The sequence below is a fragment of the Notamacropus eugenii genome, chromosome 6 (genome assembly GCF_028372415.1).
Source record: "Notamacropus eugenii isolate mMacEug1 chromosome 6, mMacEug1.pri_v2, whole genome shotgun sequence".
Taxonomy (NCBI): domain Eukaryota; kingdom Metazoa; phylum Chordata; class Mammalia; order Diprotodontia; family Macropodidae; genus Notamacropus; species Notamacropus eugenii.
The window spans coordinates 54162979-54186332 of NC_092877.1; the positions used below are offsets into that span (position 1 = coordinate 54162979).

The 23354-nt window shown below is 41.2% G+C and overlaps 1 protein-coding gene across 2 annotated transcripts in view; it reads right to left on the minus strand.

The window, feature by feature from the left end:
* Positions 1-13288, minus strand: part of LRPAP1 (LDL receptor related protein associated protein 1) — a 50177-nt gene extending 36889 nt beyond the window's left edge. For both annotated transcript variants that reach the window (XM_072620092.1, XM_072620091.1), the window contains exon 1: positions 12843-13288. In XM_072620092.1, the coding sequence (XP_072476193.1) occupies positions 12843-13067 (225 nt within the window). In that variant the 5' untranslated portion in view covers positions 13068-13288. The remainder of the gene's footprint in view (positions 1-12842) is intronic.
* Positions 13289-23354: the final 10066 nt, after the last annotated feature.

Below are 23354 nucleotides of genomic sequence, written 5' to 3' on the forward strand. Positions count from 1 at the left end.
TTTACAAATTTGGATACTAAGTCATTTGGAGTGAATAAATGTATTACTGAGAGTGAAAAAAAGAAATGATTAACAGGAAGACTTCAGAGAGGCCTGGAAGGACTTACGTGAATTGATGCTGAGTGAAAGGAGCAAAAACCAGGAGAATATTATACACATTAACAGCCAGTGTGTAAGGACTGATTCTGATAAACTTAGCCCTTCACAGCAATGCAAGGACCTAAAACATTTCCAAAGGACTCATGATACAAAATGCCATCCACATCCAGAGAAAGAACTAAGGAATCAGAATGCAGAATGAAGTGGACAATTTTCTCTTGAAGAAAAAAAAAAGAAAGTAAGAGATGTACACTACCAGCCAAAACCATTCTTTCAGGTAATTTTTTTCTTTAACTCTTTTAGGGGGAGAAGACTTGGTGTGTTTGTTCACTGGGATGTATCTGCTTTGTCAAAACAAATAAAATACAAATATTAAAAAAAAAATAAAAACATCTACTCCTTTTTTGTTTGTGCTCTGCTGTTCTCTCAAATCAAATCAAAGGTCAGTTTTTAATATGCAGTTCTCAAAATGGTCTCTAACTGAAACACAATAAAATCAAAATCAGGGGCAAGGTACAGTGAAAAGAGCTACTAGAGCTCAAATTCCAGCTTTGCCATTTACTTGTATGAATCTTTCTGCTGAGCAAGTAAATCCTTTTCTATTTTTCCACCATCACAAATGATCAAGGTGAAAATTGGGGCACTGAGAGGTACTGTACAGGGCACACAATGCAGTGTAAAAAGTGCTGGATTGGAGGTGAAGAAGACCTGGGTTCACATCTTAGATCTGCTTCTTATTCCTATATGATTCTCAGCAAGGCCTCTGTTTCCTTATCTGTAAAGTAAGGGAGGAAGGACTGGATGGACTTGGAGCTCTCTTTCATCTCTAAATCTATGATTCTAAAATCTCCCTGGGCCTCAGTTTCTGCAAAGATAAGGGACTGAGATAGATGATCTTTGAGTTCTAAATTCCATAAGTGTATGAGTAGCAAATTAAAGAAATGGTACATTTCATTTATATCCGTTGTCACAATGCCCGATGATGGGATAAATCCATCAAATACTAAAATATTCACTTATCAGTGTGTCTTGTATTTATTTTAATGGCACAGAATTTGCAGGAGTTTACTGGCTTGGTAGTTTTCAGGGATCCTCTCCACTGCTGGAGACTGCAGCCTTCTCATCCAAAGGTTGCATGAAGATCAACATGGCACCTACAGCATGGGCAGTCATTGTCTTCCTCTACTTTGATAGACAACATTTAGAATACTGGGAGCCCTCCTGGTGAGCTCACTGGGTCTGAGGCTCATTTAGTACAGCCACTGGCCAATGTGCCTCTTAGCTCTTTCCTTGAGATCAAGGCAAATGCTCAAGTTCCTGGTGCAGCAATTTGTGAATGCTGAGTGGCACAGCTATATATAAAGCCCAAGATAACAATGTGACATTATGTTTGTGCCGATGAATACATTTCGATGATTGCCAATCTCATCCTAAATCTGTGTTCTAAATAAACCGAAGCAGATAGAGAAAACATTTTTGTTTTGTTTTTAATCAAGAACTGAGATTTATCTTGGTTCCTTGTCTGGAGCAACCAAGACTTCCTGTCTCTATTAACAATTTTCCCTGGATTTACCCACTTCGATCTTCCACATCCTGCTTCATCTGCAGAGGGACGTCTGCTGCCGCCTCTGCAGAAGCAGGGAAAGCTGATACCTGACTGAATCAACGCGTAAATATGTATTACCTACAAGGCAGAAGAATACAAAGTGGCAGAAGACACAATTCCCTGCTCTTAGGGTATTTAAAATCTAGCTGGAGCGATAAAATACATACAGCTGGAAAACCCTAACAACAAGGCAGTAAATGAAAATAAGGATGCATTGCCTACTGCTAAAAGCAACCGTAGCAGGCGTCCTTTCCTGTGCTCATGACAGGGTTTCATTGCTTGACTAGAAGAAACCTTAAGAAGCCATTAGCTCTCTTGGTCAGTTATTGTGAACAGCATCTAGTCCATCAACATTTCAATGGTTAAGTTGAAATGATCCTGGTTAAAAGGCCAATTAATTTAGCTAGCCATAGCCATGTTTTAGCGCTCTCCTCCCCTTCTGAGGGGGCTTCCAGGATTCAGTGCAGTCTCCTGAAACTCAGAAGGGCTACAATGAAGTTCTTCTAGAAAGGAAGGAGCTAGTGGGTAAAATTTGGCTCTTACTCTTTCTTACTAACTTACTAACTTACTAACTTCCTGCCTCCTCCAACATACTTCGAGCCTCCAATGTCATTCCTTTCACATATCTTTTCCTTGCTCACCTGCAAATTCCCAGCATATGCTCTGTATTTCTCTGGTGCACTTGGCCGGGTGTCATGGAGCATGAGGCAGAATTGTCTTAGCCCTCTACATGCTTGATGCTCACTCTCTGAACACAATAACCATGTCTTTAAATAAACCTTGTATTCTCCCTAGTACTGAATAAAGGGTTTTTGTTGACTTTTAAAACACCTATTTATGTTTCTATGGCTTTTTAGGATTATGGAGCACTGTTACATCCATTTTTTCATTTAATACTCACAGGAACCCCATTAGAAAAACAGTGCAGGTGTTATTATCTCCATTCTGTAGACAGGAAAACTGAGGTCACTGGTCTAGTAGTAAGGGATGATGCCAGGAAGTAAACATCTGCCTCCAAATCTCATTCTCTTAAATTGTACTGCACTGCTATTTCATGGGAACTGCTAGAGAAGTGCTCGAGGGCATCAGAGGTCAGTGTGGAAAGAGATCACCTGCAGACAGGAGCTTCAGGAACAGTTCTGCTACAGGAGGAAGGACCTGGGCTGGGCCTTAAAGGAGCAGGGTCTGTACAGCAGAAGGGCCATCCCAGGCAGGAAAAGGTAACAGAAGCTTGGGAAATGGGGAGTGCACCAAGCTGAATTTGCCACAGCTGCCAAGTATGAAACCTATCTGGTCCCTCAATTTATACTGTGTAACAATTTTAAAACGTGACTTCAACTGATTTTCACTGTGGTTTGCAAAAGCCTTCCAATGTGGTTCCCTGCCAGATAAGCAGACGTGCACTAAGGAAGCCCATTTTATTTCAATTTCCTATTCTCATCCCATTCCCCGTATACTGGAAAAAATAATGGATTTATTATTATTATTAGTGTCTTTGTAATTAACATCTTACCTGATGCCTGACATGCAATTTAGTTTTGTGAATTCTGGACGTGAGAAGTGGAGCCTGCAGTTCATCATCCAGGATGTGAAGAACAAGCTGGGCAGCAGCCATGAAGCTGGCAAACACTAACAAGAGCCATGACCTCTGCTGGGGAGTGATTATGCCTTTAGTATTGCCAACTATATCCTAAAGCATCAGAGGCTCATTGTAGAAGCCACAGACCAGGCCAAAGAACTCTGGGCTTCTTCCTGATAAGGTCACTGATGTTAGGGGAACATGGAAGGAAAAGGGGATGACTACACTCTTCCTGTCTGGACATTTTGGAGTTGCAAGAGACTTTGGCTGCTATTTAATCCAACCAATAACCCAAAGAATACCTCCGTTGACAAAATGAGGTAGAACTCCTTGCTTCCAGAGTCCTTCTATTTATTTCACTCTGGGAGAATAGCTCTAAACATTGGAAATTCCTTTCTTCTATCAAGTCTAAATCTGCTGCTCTGTTTGGCCCTAAGGAGGCAAAAAGACCAAGTCTGATCTCTAGTTCATGTTACCGACTTTCACATCCGCAAAGACAACTATCATAGACAGCATCTTGAAGTCTTCTTCAAAACTAACCTTCTCCAGACTTACCTCAGCTTCTGTCTAGATCTTTTGTCTCCCTTTCAACTCTGCCCTGGAGGTAGAATTATAGCTACAAGTTTCACTACTGAGATTTCACTATCAGTTAAATGCAATGCTCCCTACGGCTTAAGTACTCAGGCTGATTCCAGCCTTCACCTGAGCAGAAGCACTGCAAGACTTTCTGGAAAACGAAATCTGCTTCTTCATGACCTTGTACTTCAGCTGCACTGCCTTCCCTGTTGGGCTAACACCATCTACTTTTTAACCTTATGTCATGCTGCTCCTTCACAGCCATCTTTCTTTGACCTCCTGCATTTGCATATATTATTAGTCATGTGTAAAAAGGACTCACCCATAATGCCACCTGCACTCACAGATTCAGGCTGGAAGGGACTTCAGATACCAGGTAGTCCCACTTTAAAGCTGAGCAAACTGAGGATCAGGAAGTTAAGTGACTTGTCCAAGGTTTCACAGGTAGGACTCGAATCCAAATTATCTGACTCTTTCCACTGTGCAATTACTATCAAAGTTCTTTTTTTTTACATTAAACACCAGGGTGGGTGCTGTTTCATGAAATTTTTATTGATTCACTCTCCTATTGCCTCAGCCACAAGAGGACTCTTTCTTCTCCAGTCTGTCATGCCACTCTGATTTCTTCTAAATACTTTCTGTCAGGGAGAAGCCCTGTGTACAAATCCCACCTCAGATATTTACTAGTTGTGGAATCACAAGCAAATCAGCGATCTCTCAGTCTCGGGTTCCTCATATAAAACAGCACTAATAATCCTTGCACTACCTACCTCACGAAGATATAAGGACAGTCCTTTACAGCGTCAAAGTGCAATAGGAAGGAGTTGTTCTTATTATTCATCTGATCTTCTATGACAATTTCTAGGCAGCATCTTTGTCACCCTCCCCTAGATATGCTCCAGTCCTTTCATGTCTCTACTAAGCTATGACACTCAGAATATGAAACACATCAAACAGATTGGTCTGAGCAAGACAACACAGTGGCACTATCATTTCCTGTATCCTGTAGGCTAGACTGCTCTTAATGTTGGCATCATTTATAGAAATCAAAGAATTTTAGAGCCTTATACCATTCCAGTCCAATCTTTTCATTTTATACATCAAAAGTCTCAAGAGGTCAAGTGATTTGCTCAAGGTCATATAAATTAGTGGTGAAGCTGGAAATGGAACTTCTGGCTTCCTAGTACCTAGTACGGTAATTTTTCCATTATCACATACTACCACTCATTCCTGAGATTTAAAATCTTAAAATCCCACTCCTGTTGTCTACCTCTTAGAAACTGATTGTTAAAGAACTATGGTAGCTTAAAGATGACTATCAAAGTTACTCTACTTGGCAAAGACCTTATAAGAACTGCCTCTCATAACTAAGAGCATGTTGGTTACTTGCAAACGGATCCAGTTCCCAAAGAGTTCTACAGCACTCACCCATTTTCTTACCTCTTATTAATTAAAAGTTAAAATATGTTAGAAGTTAAAAGAACTAGTTAATATAAACCAGATACGTAAAAAGATTCTGTCAAACATTAAATATAAAATAAAATAGTTGTAACTATTAGGATAAAATAGTAAGAGGAAAAAAATGAACTCCCCCTCCCCCAAAATGACTGTCAGTAACTTCCTTCTCCTCTCTGGGCCTCAGGTTCAATCATCAAATCAGGGGATATTTCTAAGGTCTCTTTAAGCTTGAGATATTATAATACTATAAGTGCATTGTATAATTTCATAAGAGCTTCAAAAAACAATTTCAATCCATGGGGGAACAGCCTTCCTATAGATTTGTAATTCTGGATGTATTACAGATTTTCTTTACTGTAGAATGATGATGATATTTAGAATTTATATCGCACTTTAAGGTTTGCAAAGTGCTTTATAAATATTATCTTATATGATCCTCAAAACAATCCCGGGAGGTATTATTATCTCCATTTTATGGATGAGGAAACTGAGGGAAAGCAAGGTTAAGTGATTTGTCCCTAGGATTTGAATTCATCTTCCTATTCCCTGATCCAGTGCTCTATCCACTGGGCCACTCAGTTGCTGTTTGATCTGATTTCGAAGATATTACACTGAGTAGTATTTTTAGCTCCCTCTTTATGCTATCCTTTCTTGTCCACTGCCAGAGTCACAGCATTGTTGAATTCTAGAGTGGGAAGGGCATTGGAAACAGCATGTGGTATTCTTCAAATAGAGGAGCTGCATGTTGAGTGCAAGTGGCATGCGTTATCACTAGTTGATAGGTGAGTGGAGAGGCAGTGAAGGGGGGGGTGGTGTTCCAAAATCTAGGTTCTGGTCCTAGGTCTACCTTCACATGTGAGCTGAGACAAATCACTGAAACTCTCTGAATCTTATGTTTCACATCTGCAGAGTCAGAAGCTTGAGGACTGGATGACCTCTAAGTTTTTTCCAGCTTTAACATTTTATGGTTCTATAATTATAAATTAATAATGAAAATTAGAATGGAAAAGAGCCTTTCCCTTGGGCAACCCAAGAGGTGCTTGCACAGTTCATCAGAAAAAGATGCCTCTAGCACTCTGGACCTTGGCTTCTCACAAAGGCTATAAAACTCCTTCTAGTTCTGAAGTTGATGAAAAATGGTACAATATGCCACCTCTTCCATGAAGCCTTCCTGGATTTTCAGGTCAGAAGCCTTCCCTCTCTAACCTCATACTGTATTCTGTTGGCACTTTTCTAATGCCCTTATCCAGGCCAGGTAAGCCAACCTACCTGAAGCTGCAAGATACTGTGGGGGAGAAAAGAGGAGGCAGCATGTGCTTAAGCCAGGCAAACCACCTCTGTGCACACCCAGGTGGAGACAGTCCAAGAGCCTGATGCCCACAGCCCTAAGAGCAGCAGTGGAGAGGTGGCCTCACAGACACTTCTGAAGGTGCTGCAGCCCCATTCCCTAGCAGCCACAGAGGAAAAGAAAATTCTCCACCAAAGTCTTTGTAATCGTCAAGTGGCCCCAAATCAGAAGCATATATGATTTTACCAGTGGAAATGACATAAAAGAGGATGCATTGCTGCTGCACCCCTAAGGACTCTGGGAGCTTTCCATCTGACTTGCACCTCAGAATTCCTATGTATGGGAGCTCTCTGAGAGCAGGGGCTGACCCTGCTTTTTCGTTTATTTAAAACATGGTGAATTACAGTTACCTGTGTTTGTGTCTCATCCCTTTATGAGGCTATAAACTTGCACCCTGGAACTTCATCTCACTTAAACTTTTTCATCTTCCCTTTTACCAAGCCCAACACAGGAACAAAGGCTGATAAATGACTGGTGAATGTTACATCAGACCCTCTGAGGGTCTTCTTAACGACTTTCCTGATTTCAGTAACTGGTCACAGCTGCCTGTGCATCAGTTTTCAAATTTAATACTGAAGTTCTCTCTCTAATTTTCTGACTCAGGTTTATTTTTACTATTTGACCATTTAATTTAGATTTTTCAGCTGTGAAATGGGAATGTAATGACATCCCATACAAAAGAACAACTGACTGAGTTAACAAATCATGATACCAGAAATGCTTGATAAACAGCATTCTGAGGTCAATCTCAATTGCTTTGGGGAGCTTTATGCTCAGCAAAGGAAAATCCTTCACATTTTTTATGTGGGAAGATTTCAAATATGCCTTCCAATGTCACGCTGTCCTTTAACATTTTTTTAATTAGCTGCAGAAGAAATAAACTCTCAATAAGCCTTTGTGCTTCCTGGGCCCCACATTCTGTGGATAAGGATAAAATCCAGGGCATTCCTTAGCAGGTCTTGCTGCACTGCAACTCCTACCTTAGGCTGCCGGACATCTTAAAATTAATACTTAAAAGTAAGACAAGGATTGCTACTGCAATCACTGCAGTTTTTTTATTTTAAGTCGCCTTAGGAGGATAAATAAGTCTTAAAGGCAAAACCACAAATGCACGAACAGACGCTATGTAAGGATGCTCTAGCAGACCTCTGAACTTGGGCTGGCATTACTTCTTGAAAAAACAGGGTGGCTGTGGAAGAGACGCTGGAATGGACCTGGGTCCTAGTCTGAAGCCTGCCCCATGCCAGCTGCGTGACCACAGCCAAGTAATTTCTACAGCTGCACATCAACCATCACCTCACAGGGTGTTGTGTGCAAAGGGCTTTGGAAGCCACAAAGCACTACAGAAATACGACAAATCCTCGTTACTATTCTTCACCACACTGGTGAATCATCAGCTCGAAAGCCCAATGATGATAAGCCTTGCAACACATATTCCTGAGCAAAAGCCACTTATTTAAATCCTTTCTGTAAATCAGGAACTTTGCCTGACCCCAAGTGCTGCAAATTATTTGTGAAAACCATGACTTATGAAACCATGGTGCCATTCTGTAGTAGTGCTAATTAAAACCACAAATAATTCCTGGCCTAGTCACATAAACTCAAAAATCATTTTAAATGAATCTGTACTACATTCATCCTTATGGTATGTAGGCCCCAAGATAAGAACTGAATTCCCAAAATTCCACGAAGGTAGCAGAAAGGAAGGAAAGATCCAAGTGGCAAGTCCATTAATCCCTTAATGCCCCCAACACTTAAACTATGTGTATTATTACTGTATGATGCAGATATATGTAAAATTTTTTAAAGATATTCTGCCTATTTTGTTACATTTTACATGTGATTATCCTGATTTTATAAGTAGTTTCTTCAACCAGACTGTAAACTCAAAATAACCATATCATCTTCTCATACCCACCCACAATGCTGAGTGGAGGGCTAAGTACACAAATCTTTTGCTATTCAGTTGTGTCTGAATCTTTGTGACCCCATGGGTCACAGCACACTAGGCCTTTCCATCCTCACTATCTCCCAAAGTTCAACCAATCTCACATTCACTGTTTCCATGACATTATATATTCATCTCATTCTCTGCCATTCCCTTTTCCTTCTGCCTTCAATCTTTCCCAACATTAGGGTCTTTTCTAATGAGACTCATCTTCTCATTATGTAGCCAAAATATTTGACATTCAATCAATATTTGTTTAACTGAATAATACCCATCCATAACAGGTATTAGTACATGTGACTGGTTGTTAACCTCTGGAAGTAGGGACCTCAGTTCCATACTGCAATGTGTTTTGTAACTGTGATGTGATTAACCCCACAAATACTAAAAATACAGTGGAATGTACAAAGGGTTTAATAAATTGTTGCTCAATGAATACAAGAATGAACCATGCCCTTGAGTACTATCCAAGACTGCCATGCTGTCACAGTGTGGGTACTCCTTCTACCTTACAGATTGTGGCACCTCAAGTACCACCTTCTCTGGATGCCTTGCAGCTGTTAGTGCCTCCCTCTCAAGTTACCTTGCATGGAGCTATTTTAGATTCATTCGTATGGATTCTCTTTAAGTTGATTCTGTGTGTCTTCATGTACCTCCTTTTCTCCCTCTGGAATCTGAATTCCTCGCCCACTGCCTATATTTGCACCCCCAGGACCTATATCACAGCGCCTGGCCTCCAGTAGGTCCTCAGTAGATACTTGTTGATCGACTGACTGATAGATGGATTTAGAAGCATCCATAGCAAAAATAATTCCTCACCTGAACCTTCTGATGATGAACTTTTCTGAACTTTAAAGAAGCTGCTGCTAAAAAACCAGACACAGTGTTGACTATCAGCCATAAAGCCAAAGGCTTTTCAGCATGGTAAACCTGCTGGACTCTGAAAGCACAGCCTTTGAGAACCCAGTTACCAGTATTCCAGTCTGCTCTGACCAGCACTACTGAGGGTGTATGATGGCTAGAAAAGTAGAATAAGGTATAGCTGCTGGCACCAAGTGTCTTATAGTCTCATCTAAGTTAAAAGACACACCCAGTTATGGCATGGCCAACTGCTACCATAATTAAGACAGGAGAAATCAATGTCATCTTAGTTGGCTTCATAGATGAGGGGGGGTTTAAATGGACCTGAAGAAGAAAGAAACTGGGTAAGTGAACAATAGCCATAACTGGAGTTTATATAATGCTGTAAAGTCTGCAAAGAGCTTTCTATCAATGATTTCATTTGAGCCTCAAAATCACCCCCATCAGAATGTGGGGACACATTACAGGGACAGCAATGAAAGGCTCCTTGGCCTAGAAATCAGGAGAGGTGTGCTTATGGCAGCTGTCACTTTTTTTTTTCTTGTCTAGAAAACAAAGGCACCAGAATGGAGGATGTCTAAAGCCCCTTCTAGTTCTTATAGGCTATGATTTCTTTCATCTGGGGCGCACCGGGTAAGAGACTGTAAAGAGCCTAGCTTTGAATCTTTGACTGAGGAGCTGAGATTGGAGGTAATCATTACCTCTGCATGAGGGAGAGAGGTCACCTCACTCTGCCCCAAATCTGTCTTGCTTCTTCACAGTTGACAAGTAAAGTAACTGCAGCCCAGGGGGGCAAGTGTATTGAGCACAAGATCCCAAAGGTAAGATTCCATCTTTATTCTCAAGGTTTCCCTCTACCTGGCACAGCCTTCCCACTTAGCGCTGCATGTACAGGGTCTATCTACCCTTCAAGGACAAACCAGAATCCCCACCACGCTCATACTTCCTCTTCTGAATTCCTGCGGCTCAAACGCAGAACTTCACAGAGCTTGAATATCAACTGTCTTAACATTTCTCTTTAACTCTAGTTATGTGGTCTTCCCCCACCAACACTTGGCACATTGCTACATCCATAATAAGTCTAGTAGAAGGAACATTCAGTTCGGAGTCAGAAGGCCTGGGTTATGTCTAGCCCCACTTCTGAGCTTCTGCGCCAGCTTTTCGTGACCTTCAGAAATCACGTCTGTGGGTCTGTTTCCTCTTTACAAAATAGTGGCAATACTTGTTGTCTACCCAATGTAAAGGGGTATGTAAATATAAGCTCATCATGACTGGTTTTTGAATCTCTGACTGCATTTGAGCCTAAGGTTTCTTTATAGTTAAGATTCTTCTCCTGACATCAAAACACTGTAGTTTTGACTTTTCCAAGCCTTACTTTTCTCATCAGTAATAACCTTTGCAATGCCAGCCTCACAAGAAAGCTTGTGACAAGCATGGATATCCAGAATAATAGAGGGCTGCTATTGCTTGAATGGAATGATGGACCCTGGGAGCATCCTCCCTTTTACTAGAGGTTTCAAGAGGAAGCTGATGGGCCTGTGGTTGCTTATCTCAGCCAGGTAAAGGGTGTACCAGATGGCCTCGGGAACCCCTTTCCCCTCTGAGATTCTGTGGTTTTCCACATTTAAGTAATTCTATGTCAGTCCCACATCAATACAAGTTCAAACTTTTGATCTATACTCTCTCTTGCTTTTTCTCTTCTATTTATAATTAAGTCCTTTACCTATAAACTCCACAAACTCTGCCCTGTGCTCATCTTATTCTTCAGGGCTCTTTCAGTGAGAAGCCCTAAAGCTGGGACTAGCTCTGCCAGCAACAGGTTGTAAGGCCTTAGGCAAGTCATCTGCCCCCTGAGAACCTCCAATTCACAACATCTCTAGAATAAAGCAGCTGGGCTAGCTAGGGTCTAGAGTCCCACCAGCTCAAACATTCTGGAATTCTTTTGTGTTTAGGTAAAAGGTGGTCCTGGATCGCACCTACAGAAATCCACAATACATGATGAGTACAGAAGAAGGGCACAAAAGAAAGCCTAGAATGAAGGTCAAGGAGGGGACTTTCTGGAGGAGGGGTGGCAGCAGTGGTGACAGAGGAAGGGGCCAGTTTGATCACAGGGACATAATCAATAAGATTTAACTGTATATGGGAGGTGAAGACAGCTCCAAAGTTTCAATACAGGAAACTGGATAAAATGGTTTCACAGAGAGAACAGTAAAGTTGGAATGAGGAGCAGTTTTAAAGGAAAAGATAAGAAGCATAGTCTGGCACGTGCTGAATTTGAGGTCCTGGCGGGACATCTGTCCTGGGGGCAAGGGAAGAAGCAGTTTAGGGGCTCAGAAAAGAATCCAGACTAGAGACAGATCTGAAAGGGATGAACGCTGTCAGGAGAGAAAGAACAGAATACAGATAAGAGGGAGACAGGGACATTAACGAGCTGGGAAAAGAACAAGCGCCACTAATGGATGAGAGAACTAGCCAATGAAGAGGCAGGGGGAAAACTGATGAATGGGATGTTTCTGGAGTGGAGAAAGTGGTCAACAAATGTCAAAAGCTGAAAAGACTGAGGACCAGGAATGAAAAAAGGGCCATTGCATTTGATGGCTTCATGGCCTGGAGCTAAGATGGGGAAGAAACTGAAGGAGACATAGGCCAAATGATTCACCTGCAGGGAGTCACCGAGATACGTGGGTAGCAGGTGATCAGTGTTTAAGTCCTGGCCCTTCTCAAGCCCCTGCTTCACACTAGCACTCAGCACTGTGCCTGGCACACACTAGACACTTAGTAAATGTTTAGTGACTCACGACTGATACAGTATAAAGTGATATTTTTAACAAAGTATCAAGTATAAAGACTAGGATAAAAGCCCTGCCCTTGGCAACCTCCAGCTGTGTGACCTCGTGCAATGTCACGTCCACTTCTGCAAACTAGGGGAGTTGGGCTGGGTAACCTGCAGGGTCCCCTCCAGCTCTAAGTCCTTTTCAGGGTTTCAGTCCTGTCTCAGACTGCTATTGTCTGTGTGACCTTGGCCGAAATAACCTTCCCTCTCCGAGCCTCAGTTTCTCACTCTGTAAAATGAATGAGTGCGTCTCTCGAGGTCCTGCTCCGACGCTAAGTGCTATGAACCTAGAACTGGGTTCAGTTCAGGATCTGCTACCGCCTGGGACACCCCGGGCGCGTCACGCTCCCCCCCCCCCCCCCGAGCCTCAGTTTCTTTCTTTGTACAACCGACTAGAGAATATCTACGGTCTCCCCTGGATCCCTGGCGCAAGTCCGGGCTCGACTCGTCCCTTGCCCTCTCTATGCCCTGCCTTCGGACGGCGCCTGGCATACAGTGGACGCTTAATAAATGCTGGCAGACCGACCAACTCACCCGCTTCGCCTTCTCCCAGAGCTGGTTCAGCTTCTCCATCCGGAACTCGGTCCCGGGCTCGCGCTTCGGGGGAGCCCCGGGCTCATTCTTCTCCCTCGAGTACTTGCCCCCGTGCGCCCAGCTCCCCAAGGGCGCCCACAGCAAGCCCAGCCCCAGGACCAGCAGCAGCCGCAGGGTCGACTTCCCAGCCAAGGCCGGCACACTATGCCTCCGCGCCGCCGCCATCTTCCTTCCCTCCAAGGCCACGCTCCACTCCAGGCACCGTCCAGGAACGACCTCCGGGGGCGACCGTGCGCGCGCAGCCCGCTGGGACTGGTAGTTCAAGCAACGTTACCAAAGAGATAGGAAGACTGCTCGGGAACTACAAGACCCAAGATGCCGAGCGGAATAGGGTCCTCCACTCCCACGAGCCTGGCTGGTTGCCTAGGCGACCGAAGCATCGGCTTGCGAGGGGCGGGACGCCAAGGCTGGAGTAGCTATGGTAACCGCTGTGGGGGTGGAGCTACAAACAGGCGCCTGACCATTCATTGTTGGAAGAAGTTGGTTGTTGTCATTGATCGTTGTTTTTTAGGAGAATTGTGGATGAACCAATCCTCCAGCCCATTTTTCAGAGCTCTCATTTCTTAGGACTTGTAAAAGTGGTCTGTAGAGGGCATGTTGATCATGCCCCTGCATGCGGGCAGAAGGGAAATTTAAAAACTTCTCATGTCTTTAGTTCTAAAGTTTTACTCTCAATAATTTTGTGAGGTCATAAAAATATTACCAACTGACCTTGCATGAAGGGCAGACCCCTTGTTCCCTACCTCAATTTTGTGGGCAAATTTATTCATGAGCAGGGAAGGAGGTGGACCTGGTCCAGGTCAGAGGGAGGGACATCGGAGGGTCTGTATCCTTGAGATACTAGAAGAACAGGAAAAGGGACCTCCATTATGTTGAATGTATACTTTATGGAGAATTTATAAATGGCAAAAGAAGAGAGAATTAGAGGCCATGGGTGTATTGTAATCTATAATGGACAATGAATGGATTCACCGAAGGATATTGGTTTACCCCATTTTCATCTTTGTGGATGGAATCCTTTGGATCCTCACATAAGTCTATGGTGTATAGTTACCATCATTATCCTGGTTTTACAGGTGAGGTAACTGTGATAATGAGAAGTGAAATTGATGAGGTTTGGGGTACTGAGGGGTACTGGGATCCCAAGAATGACAAGGCAGGGTCACCTGGAAAGAATTCACACACTCAAGTCGTCTTTCAGTCAAGAGGCAGTTTACTGTTATGCTAGTAGGAGTGTGCACTTGTACTCTAATGGGGGTGAAGCTAGAGTTTTTATAGAAAAGGGGCATAGGAAAGGAACACCAGGGATGCTAATTAGGTCACCTAAGGGTGCAGGTGTCTTTGGGAGCTATATAGAAAGTGCAGGGAGTGCATGAGATATTGATGGAGTTGTCAGAGGCATGGAACTTGGGGATCTGGTAGGAGGAAGAGTCCTTGGACCAGCCAGAAATCCCCTGATAAAGGAGTTACAGTCAGACCTGCAAAAAGGGAAAATTTTCTCATGGTCAGGGAGAGTGGCTGGGTTACTTTCAGAGACATGATCTTAGGGCTTTTTGAGGTCCAGGTCCTACTATCCCATCAAAATGATCTGTTACAAATAGTAAGACAAAAAACCACATCTGTTAATATCCCCACTGATCTTTTCAGAAAAGTCATTAAGTACTTGGGAAGCAGTTAAGCTCATAGTGGTAATTCTAAGTTTTCCAAAATTTCAATTTTCACTTGAAAAATCAAATTTTATTATTGGCAACAAATACCATCATTTGTTTTCCTTGAAGTAACAGGCTTCACTTCTTTCATTTTTAAGAAAATTTCTACCAGATACTCATCCAAATAGTCACAGTTTGTCAGTTCTTTCAAGTAAAAAATGGTGTTCCATGAAAAAAAGTATCCAGTTTAACTCTTAGCTCAAAAGTATAAGAGTTTTTCCTTGAGATAATCATTATATTACAGTATGTAGCAGAAGTGTTTTATGGATACAAGGTTGAGATTTAATAAAAGTAATGTTTTTGATTGCTTCATCAAGGAAATTCTTAAGTGTAAACTGGCATTTTAAAATTTATTTGCTTTTTTCTTCCTTCCTTCCTTCCTTCCTTCCTTCCTTCCTTCCTTCCTTCCTTCCTTCCTTCCTTCCTTCCTTCCTCTCCTTTGTGGCAGTGAAGAATATGATGATTACTAGTAGAGTTTAGTGTTACTGCCTTGATTCATTCTAAGGTACCAGTAGTTTTAACAATCATGGCTACTGTACATCAGTGTTAATGTCAACAGAGTTGTTTCAGGATAAATCAGGAGATTCAAAAGTTATCCAACGGTTTGAATATTTCAGCACCACTTGTATCTGTTACTAAACATTTGCATAAAAATTCTTCTTTGACAATGTGTTGGTGCTGATACCTGAGGAATAAAAGTCAAACAAGTCTAATCATACCTATTTGTAAAACAAATCCATCCATTTGTAAAACAAAAATATAGTTATTCTGCACTGACAGCGGATGGGGTAAAGGACATGATACCCACCTTGGAGGCACACAGGCCTGCAGCCAAGGTGGGAAATGATCTGATCCAGGGTTCCTATTTTATTGACTCAAAACTTTCAATTCAGTATCACAAATATTTTATTAACAGCTTATTGTTTGCAGGGTACTGTGTTTGGGTACTTCATTTGAGTTCAAAGAATCAACTCCACAGAATGGGGGAGTACAGCTAGATAATAGTTCATCTGGAAGAAATTTGGGGTTTTAGTGGACTGCAAATTAAATATGAGGTAACTGTGACCTGGTAGTTTGCGAAGCCTAGCGTTTAGAATGAGAATTGTAGTGGTCTTTCCTCCATTCTAACCTGATCAGATGACATGTGAAATATTGTATTCAGTTCTAGTTGCTACATTTTAACCAGCATCTATAAACTAGAGTAGGGGTGGGTAACCTGTGACCTTGAAGCCCTCTAGGTCCTCAAGTGGATTCAGTCAAAGGGCTACAGTGTGTGTGAAATATGTGAAGTTCAGCTTGATTTCACGAAAAACTCCCTAACCATTGGAGTTGTCCAAAAGGTTAATATGCTGCCTCTAGGGGTGAGTGGGGGCCTCTTGTTGGAGGTGTTCAAGCAGAGCCTGCATGATCACTTGATGCATATGATTTAATAAAGATTCCTTTCATGTATCAAGTGGTCAACTAAGGTAGTATCTAGCTTTTAGCATTCTATGATTCTGTATCAAAGCAGAGTAATTAAAATTTTAAGGGGACTAGAAATGATGTAAGGATAGGATCAAGGAATTGGGAATAAATAACCTGGAGAAGAGTTTGGGAGGGACATGATAACTACCTTCATGATAACTTCTTTCATGTGTAAGATGGACATGGATGTATTTTAGCAGTTTAGCACAGTGCCCAACATTGTTGTTATTCAGTTGTTTCAATCTTGTCTGACTCTTTGTGACCCCATTTGGGGTTTTCTTGGCCAAGATCCTGGAGTGGTTTGCCATTTCCTTCTCCAGCTCATTTTATGGATGAGGGAACTGAAGCAAACAGGGTTAAGTGACTTGCCCCAGGTCACACAACTAGTAAGTGTCTGAGGCCATATCTGAACTCAGGTCTTCCTGGCTCCAGGCATGCTCCTTTATCCATTGCACCACCCAGATGCCCATAGATATATTTTACTTGGCTTCAGAGGGCAGAGCTAGGACTAGTGAGCATGAAAGGGACTAGAATAAGCATTTATGTAGTGCCTACTATGTAATATGTTCTGTGCTTAGACGTTCTCTGTCTTCCTGAAACTTACAACGTAGGAGGGAGCTTTGATACATACATCAAATAAATATAATGCAAAATAATGCATGATAAATGCATTAGAGAGTATTTTATTGATTGGGACTTAAATTGCTTAGAAAAGGTGGGGTGAGGGGGTATGTGCAATAACAGATCCAAAGATGCCACCTTAAGGAATCTGCAGAGCCCCAAACAGCCTTGGGATTCCTGTTATTTTATGGAGCATTGACTGAGGAAGAGAGATCACCTAGTATTAGTGGCCCAGGGCTTTCTGCCCTGAGGAAAAAATGCCAAGCCTAGCGGCCTGTGGGCTACCCGAGTCTTTCTTACCTCACCTCCCGAGGTCTTCGGCTGGCCACGCCGGGTGCGCATATGAGAGAAAGGACGTTCCAGAGTCGAACAAGGGTTGAGCTTTATTTCAGGGTTTCAGTTACAAGTGCAGGGGATAGGGGGAAGGAGAGAGATATCTCCCAAAGAGGCAAAGATCTACAATAAGGGCTTAGGAATAAAAGTGTAAGTGGGGAGAGAGGGGGAGGGGGGAGAAAGAGAGAGGAAAGTGAGGAGCCTAGTAAGCTCACACGTGGTCCTTCGCCCAAGCGCTTTTTCAGGCTTTCCTGAACCTACTTAAGCCCTTTGCCCGTAGTTTACATATCAATATCGAGCCTGTTAGGAGACAACAGGTGTGCCCAATCCGGGACGACCTCGAGGGCAGGGAGACTCCACCCATCACGTATCTCCCAGGGAGAGGCGGAAATACCCGAGCTAGCCGAGCTAGCTCAGTCTGACCTTCTCGAATCCCCGCTGTTCATGGAGGGCCTCGTAAGACTCGAAGATTTAGAAGTCCCACTTTTACCCGCCCGGAAATTTTTGCCTCAGTTATTTCTAAATTGAATGACATAAGAATGACAATAATTTAGAATTATTCATTCTAAATAAGAATGAATCTTAAGTGGGGAGATTCAGCCTTCTGTCTCTGGTTGAACTATTCAAGTGATGGTTCTGTGGAGGAGATCTAGAGTTATAACAGTAGCAATAGAGGTTTGATAGGACCCCAGTAGAGGAACTATGAGAAACAAGTGAGTATCATAAAGGGTTTTCTTTGAGTGTGATGGGGATAGGCATAATGGTCAGAATCTCTGGCATCTGTGGAATGTTTGGGTTAGATAAGGAAGCTGCCCCTCCCCCCCCATTAGCCAATTCCATCCATCCCCTACTAATCTAATGTTTTCAAAGCTGCATCTCTTCAAGGTGGTCCCAAGTCTCCAAGTATAGTCAGCAACTATAATGAAAAAGTGGAAAACCGAGTGCTTTATGAAACCTGAGTTAATGACAAATGTAATAACAACAACTTTCATTTATTTACTTCGGGGAAAGGAGAGGATTTTCATGCTCAGGACTTAATTGGTCCTAAAAATTTTGTTCCTCTCCTTCTGCTCCCCTTTCTCTGTTCAGTTAAAGCACTTCAGAGAGTGAGTTTATAAAAACAAACTCTAGCCTTGTCAGTCTGACCCCAGAAGAAAAATGAGCATCTTATTGTTGGCAGGCTAAAAATGAGCCCAACTTTCTTTCTGGCCAAGTAATTTTCAAAAAATGGATTATTAGCTTACTCATGGAATAAAGACCAAAAAGAATCATAGGACCAGATGGTCGATCCTGTGTTGATAACAATCTGGACCTTTGAAGACTGAATGTAAATGTTACCACGTACCTTTTCAAAAAAAATTGAGGGCATGTGCCAATTAAAACAAATTTTTGGCTCATATGTACTCAGTAGAAAGGGTGCATTTGGGATCCCATAGGATACTTATTTGCTGTTCCTTGATCTTGGAATTCTGTCTCCTGTATCTCTTTGCATTGACTGCCTCCCATTGACTAGAATGAGCTCCTTCCTCATCTCTGCCTCTTAGAGACTCTAGTTTTCAATCAATCAACCAATCAATAAGCATTTATTAAGCAACTGCTAAGTCCTAGTCTAACCTCCTCATTTACAGATGAGGAACCTGGAGCCCAGAGAGGTCATGATATGCACATTGGTGTATGGCTCCTTCTAGCTCTGGCATTATTTTTTATGTCCTAAGGTTGCTTTTAGCTCTAATATTCTCCAGGCTTTGCTCTGTGGGCCCTACTGGCTCTGACATTTTCTATCACTATCCTTTCTATTGCTGTCTTCCTTCCAAAAGGGGCCATTAACTTGTCCCTTACACACTCCTATTTAGTAATTCGTATGTGAAAACTCCCACCATCTAAAACTTGGCAGAGAACAGCAATTATTTAAAATACATTTTAAAAAATACCATATGACTTTTTATTAGAGTTCAGCCTCCTCGACTTTCCAACTCTTCCCAACTTTCTCACCCTGCCCCAACAGATACAATTTTGAATACTGTTTTTAGTATGAGTCTTCCTCCAAAAACCAGAGGCATAATTTAAATTGAATTTTTAATACTAGTCTACTTGATATAGGATTTATAAAACTGGTTATCCACAGGTAGCATCATAAGAAGGAAGCTAAGATTACTGCTGAGTTTTCTTTTTAAAGCATTTTATAGAGTCCTTGTCACTTGAGTGCTTAGACACCAAAAGACACCCCATTCTCAGAGTTACATTCCAATAAGCACTTAACCTTGGGAAGAGATGACTGAAAATATTATTGATCTATAGATCTAGATCTATGGATCAGTCAAGTATTAATGAGGGTAATGGAGAATTAAGAGTTTGATGTAGTCTGAACTACAACACAGTTGTTGGAGCCCGCTGACCTGAGTTTGTCCTCTCTATTCTATCTTTTTTCCTTGTGTCCAATCAAAGTCATTTCTCTTGTCAAAACTATTTTGTAATCTTAATACATGCAGAATAGACATTTTGTTGAAAAAATGTCTTTAAATTGCATTTTGCTCTACTGATTCAGATGCTTTTTAATAGTCTACAAAGTTTAAAAATCTAGGATTCTCAGTCTCATAGCTCTAAAGATCTTGTCTGTTGTAAAATATAATTTGTGAAAGCTTGCCTGTTTCTTTCTCATATTTTCTCTCATACATACATATGTTGTTTTCATAAAGATTTTGTGTAGATGACAAGGTAGTCATATGGGTTAGTAGTTACTAATGTCATCTGATTGTTTTTTTTATCTGTAACAATAATATCTGTGATTTTTTTTCCTACCTACTTAGTATCTTTTTTGTCAGCTATCTCGATCCCTCAACACCTTAATTGTTACCTTAAACATAGACCTCTTCCATGAATAATTAACCTGTTTCAGTAACTCTTTGCTATTTTCTTTCATTGTATTTCATCATGTAACACACCAGGGTATGCCAAATTAGATGCCAAATGTAATGTAGAAATCCTGACAGATCTTTTTCATCTTTCATTTGTTTGTTGTCCACCTTCCAATCTTATCCTTAAATTTTCTGAAAATGACCTGGCTTAATTGGGTCTCCAGGTTTTCTGTAAAACTTTTCCCCCTCATTTCTCACTATTTTATGAGGTGATTTTGTTCATAATATTCATAATCCTCCTCAACTGACATTTTGAAATATATTTATATTTTGAACCAATGTTGCTTTTGGCTGCCAGTTGGTAAGGGGATCAAGTTTTGTTGTTTTTTTAAATTTGTTTTCTTTGTTGTGTCATTTCATATGCATTAATGATGGCATAACATAATGGATCTCAGAGCTATAAAGACCTAGGTTTAAGAATCATCTCTGATGAGTAATATTTGTGTGACCCTAGACAAATTAGTTAATTCCTCAGTATCCCAGATAACTTTAAGACTATAGCAAATCTACTTTGGTGGAGAGGATTTCCTCCCTTGTGGAGACCCGTATAGCAATGAAATCATAGATACAGGCCAAAAAAATGTAGTTGAACATTATGGTGCCATAAAAAGTAAAAACTATTAAACATACAAGGAAATATGCAAAGATGTTTGTAAGATAAAATCATTTGAACCTAACCTCTGTATACATTGGCTACAATTATTTTAGAAATAAAGAAGAAAGAAAGAAGGGATATAAGGACAAAGTCAGCTAAACTTTGGGAAGGCATGGAAGAAGACACTGAACAGACATTTTCTTTGCTATTTGTTGATTCATTTGTTTCTGCCTTATTGAAGGCTAAGCATTTGGAGTTAAGAATTTGTTCTTTGTTTGGTATATTTAGTTGATTGCTTCTATTGACAATCATAATTTATAATACATTTAAAAATAGATGGTTTGTGGTGCCTTTGAGTGCATTATAGAAGTAACTGTGCCTTCCTCCTCTTCTCATTTGTCTTAGAGAAGATCCTGTGAGCCATCTGTCCATTTAGTGGAAGTTACCATATACCTTCTGGTTTTGTTTATAAGTAAGAATGTCAATATTGAAAAGGTTTGGTAGCAGGTATTCTCCTTTGCTTTTCTCTGTTTCTTCAGAGCTTAGCATAGTACCCAGCACATAGAAGGTGATTAATAAATGTTCAGTGACTGATTGTTGATCATAGGACAAAGACGACATTTAGAATGCCAATGATTGAGTAGGCATTTATAGGTGGATTAAAAATTATGAACCCCATGCTCCCTTCTCTAACACTGACCATAGAAGTGGAAGGGGACCATGTAGGTTTGGGGAGACAGCCTTGCATTGCATCGTGAGCCATCTCCAGTCATCCTGATGAATATCAGGCCACTGGACCCAAACGGCTCAGGAGAAGAAAGTGAGGTTGGTGACTTTGCACAGCCCTCCCTCACTCAAATCAAAGTCAACTGCAAGTCATGTCATCATCTTGATGTCACGGTCCTCTTCAAGAACAAAGAATGGACACACACACATTATTCAACAGAAGCTTTAGGTCTCTAGTCAGAGGTCATGAGCTTACATTCTATCTCTGCCCAGCAGTAGATTTGCAGTCAGAGTTAGAGACACAATTCTGCAATCTACTAGTTGTCAAAGAAAAGAAAAGAAAATGCTGTTCTGTATATGCATTTTGGACACTAAACAGGCAGAAACAATTTTAAAAAATTAATTTAACATTATTCTAAATCCAATCATTTCTGGCCTCTAGAACAAAATGTTCACAAACTGACATATAATTTCTTCCCTTCTCCATGCCGTAGGATATCTCTCTGGTCAAAGACAACGTGACATTTTTAGGAATCTTGAGTAAAGAAAAGGTCACAACATGTTAAAAAAAAAAGCAACAACAAACCAACCAGTTTTAGATTAGCATTCTGGCATATATTTCCACGAAAATTCCTGGGATTTTATTCAGTTCTTCCCTTGACCATTCCACTTAAAGAATTAAGGAGCTTTTTCCCTGGGAAGAAATGGAAAAGGGAGCATATCCTTAGGTAAGTCGTAGAGTCAATCTCTTCAGGGAATGGAGAAAGCAGCAGATATCTTAACCACCCAAAAGCCTTTTGTTGTTGTTTTAAGCTCAGTTACCACGCAAAATTCATTTTTCTGAGACCTTAGTTTTTTGTTCTTGGCTATCTCTGTACCTTCCTAAAGGGAAATGTTTGGAGAATATTTTAGGTTAAAAAGAAGTTTTTAATATGCTTCCCTCTAGCTGTGAGAGTGGGAAGATTTCTTCACCGCTCTGACATTTAATTTCCTTACCTGTAAAATGGAGATAAGAATCTCTCCCCCCATCCTTCTCCATAAGAATAAAAGAGAATCAAATCAATGATAGAATGTTACCAAATTATAGGATGATAGGATACTACTGTTCTCCCAGCTGATCAGGTTTGAAATTTTGGTGTCATCTTTTACTCCACATTTTCACTTAAACTATAGTCAATTCAATCAGTTGCCAAAATTTGAAATTTCTGTTTTCACAACTTCTCATATATATCCCCTTCTGTCCACTCACGTAGCTTCTATTCCAGTTCAACACTTCATCACCTTTTGCCTGGACCATTGTAATAACTGAACTCCTTGACTCAAGCCTCTCTCCATTCCGACTTCTCCCCTCAGCTGCCAAAGAGACTTTTCTAAAGCACAAGTCTGATCATGTCATTGGCAACTCTGTCTCCTCTCCCACTCAGCAAATGCCAATGCCTCCCTATGACCTTCAGGATCAACCATAAAGTCTTTTACATAGTGTTAAAATGTTCACAACTTGGCCCCTTCCTGCCTTTCTAATTTTTATCAATTCAAATGGCACCTTCTGCAGAAGGTCTTTTTGGGTACTCCCCCTTTCTAAGGTTGCCTTCATCTACTCTATTTTGTATGAATCTTCTACGTGCCTAATTATTTACATGTCATCTTTCCCATTAGACTATGAGCTCCTTTGAGGGAAGGAATTGCATTTGCCCTTTTTTGTATACCCATAACTTAGCACAGTACCTGCCACAAGGTAAGCTCTCAATAAAATACATGTTGATTGGTTAATTGAAAGGGACTCTAGAAGTCAACCAGTCTGTCATTTACCTGCAGCATGAATATTCTGAACATCATCCCCAAAAAGTCGTCCATCCAATCTCCTCTTAAGGATATTTAGTGATAGAGAACTCACCACATCCAGTGATGACCTATTCCATTGTTAGCTGTAATTGTAAAGAAAAATCTTCCTTTTACCAAGCTGAAATCTCTTGCTCTGCAACTTCCCCCTGAGCTACGCTTTACCTAGATCTTTTTTATCTCTCTTCATCCTTAGCAGAGTGGTCCATGTGTAGTAACTACATTGAACTGCTTCTAATTCTACATTCTG